Here is a 2,204-nt window from a genome sequence, read left to right as displayed (position 1 = left end):
TAACTCACTTGATTTCACACCTTTACTTATCCTCTCGCTTAATTCCTGTAATTTCTGTCTATCTAATAAAGGACTTCTTAATCTTTTCTTCCTCGACTCTTTCTCTTCTTTCACTTCATATCCCACCTTCATCTTCCCTTGTCCATCTTCATATCCATTTACATTCCCAGTTCCGATCCCTTTTCCCTTTCCGGTTCCTTTTCTACTTATAACGGACCAAGAACTTAACCAACTTTTTTTACCTTTTGGACTATTCTTCGATCCTACCCCTTTCCTAAACTTATCATCGATTCCAATTCCCATTCTGTAAGAACTGGTTCCTGACGAGCTCTCTGCATTTGACGTAATGTCCATCGTAGATGTTTCGCTCGTAACGGATGATGATGGATCTTTTCTTTGAGACACTTGTTCGATCTGTTTGGAAGATGAAGAGGAGGGATCATCGAACTTGATTGGGAATACCGATGGATCGGTTGGAGGTTGAAGTGAGTTCGAGGGATGGGATGATAAAGTCGAATCTGGGTCTTTTAAAGTTTGACGGGATGTTCTATTCCTTAATGAGTATGTGGGTCCTGGGGACATTGTGATGAATGAGGTAAGATAGAGGAATGCAGTAAGGGAGTAGGAAGAAAGAGGTGTACGAGTAAAGGTTGTCGATGACGTTTTTTCACAGTGACATGTGCATGTGGCAGTGTGGCATCTCTACTGCATCTCTATAAATCTACTCTACAAATACCGTATATCCTCTACCTCTCCAGCCTACCAATAATCACCCAGATGGGTGTATAGGAATAAGATAACATGGTAAACAAACGTTCAAATATCAAAGATGCAATGAAGATGAATTGAAATTGAGGTTGGAAAAGAGACGACCCATCCTACATTTGAGAAGATGATGGAAAAACACATAAAACCCCCTACAAAGGTCTAGCTTTCACACCTAAACAAACAATAGTCAAAGCTACACCAGCTAAAACAACGATACCAAAAACACCTTCTATACTTTCTAAATAAGCTTGACGAGCTTGTATAGCCGTCCATTCGTTTAAATGAGGTATGACACTAGTAGGTTGTTCTATTATCTCATGAATCAATTTCATCCCTTCTCCCGAAGGTATTCCCGAAAGACGAGTAGTTAAAGAAGAGAGTAAGATGGATTGTTGTATAGCTGCTGATACTGCTACACCTAATACTTGACCTAGAGCTCGGAAAAGGTATAAAGCTGACATTGCCATTGACATTTCAGCGGGCTGAACGTTAGCGTGATTCACTCTACGAGTACTTTCGCCCTCCATTTGATCTGCAGTAACCTCCCTTCTTGGCCGAAGACGGTCGAGAAGACTTTCAACTGAATATAAAATACGAATCAAGAAATGGGAATGAACGTCAGATATGAAGGCTCAGACTTACATCCACACATGCGACCAAAGATGCTATATTGTTAGTTGCTTATACTGAGAAGGTAGGGTAAGATACGTACTTAATAAACTAGTCATCACCGCTCCTACTCCAGATGCCCCGACAGCCATTTCGATCGATAATCTGATGAAACCAGTGTCGATTCTCCAAAGAAGAACCACTCCTAGAGCTTGTACCCAGGGTAAGAAACTCCTACACTGGTCAGTATGTCTTCCAATGATGTCTACCATTTGTGTACAAGACGAAGGAACATAATGTGGACGGACATAAACGAAGAATAAACTGACATGACAACTTGAAACTTTTTATACTCTGCGAAACGCTTCCATGTCAGTGGCGATCTTTATCATAGATATCTACGAGCATGTGGAATGAAAGGGTTAAGGGAGTATGCTCTTTGACATTGCAGAAAGGGAAAGAGATAATCGTCAAGAACTCACTCGCATATGCCATCCAGCATACAAAGAAGCTAGAGGACCCATGACGGAAGAAGGAAGTAATGCTAAACCCGTTCTCGACCCATCGAAATCTCTCGCTACGTGTAGGTAGACAGGGTACATATAATACTACGGGTCAGCGTGCTTTCCTCTTCAAACGGTATGTTAAAGATCTTGTTCTTGCCCTTCTCATCTCCCTCCTTCAAAGAAGCCGTCTCCTCATGTGATTTCTCCTGTGTCATAGTTGGCAGTGATTGAGAGCATGTAATGACATGCTATGAGTGACAATTGTTCAATGAGAAGACCAAGTATTGGTATCTGATGAGGTGTATCATACTCACTCGGGCA

The 2,204-nt window shown here is 41.5% G+C and overlaps 2 protein-coding genes across 2 annotated transcripts in view; both read right to left on the bottom strand.

Annotated features, from left to right (window-relative positions):
- The window catches only part of TREMEDRAFT_64423 (uncharacterized protein), a gene marked incomplete at both ends in the record, with an annotated part of 2,940 nt that extends 2,586 nt beyond the window's left edge, over positions 1 to 354 (bottom strand). The window contains one exon of the mRNA XM_007006712.1: positions 9 to 354. Coding sequence (XP_007006774.1) covers positions 9 to 354 — 346 coding nt within the window. The remainder of the gene's footprint in view (positions 1 to 8) is intronic.
- A 563-nt stretch (positions 355 to 917) lies between these two features.
- TREMEDRAFT_64422 (uncharacterized protein) lies at positions 918 to 1,979 on the bottom strand (the record flags this gene model as incomplete). The annotated part of the gene is made up of 5 exons (XM_007006711.1): positions 918 to 1,250; positions 1,411 to 1,433; positions 1,481 to 1,611; positions 1,707 to 1,741; positions 1,860 to 1,979. The coding sequence occupies 5 exons, from the start codon at positions 1,977 to 1,979 to the stop codon at positions 918 to 920; spliced, it is 642 nt and encodes a 213-aa protein (XP_007006773.1).
- Between the last annotated feature and the right edge of the window lie 225 nt (positions 1,980 to 2,204).

Source organism: Tremella mesenterica, assembly GCF_000271645.1.
Source record: "Tremella mesenterica DSM 1558 unplaced genomic scaffold TREMEscaffold_11, whole genome shotgun sequence".
Lineage (NCBI taxonomy): Eukaryota > Fungi > Basidiomycota > Tremellomycetes > Tremellales > Tremellaceae > Tremella > Tremella mesenterica.
This window is presented reverse-complemented; position numbering and strand designations above follow the sequence as displayed.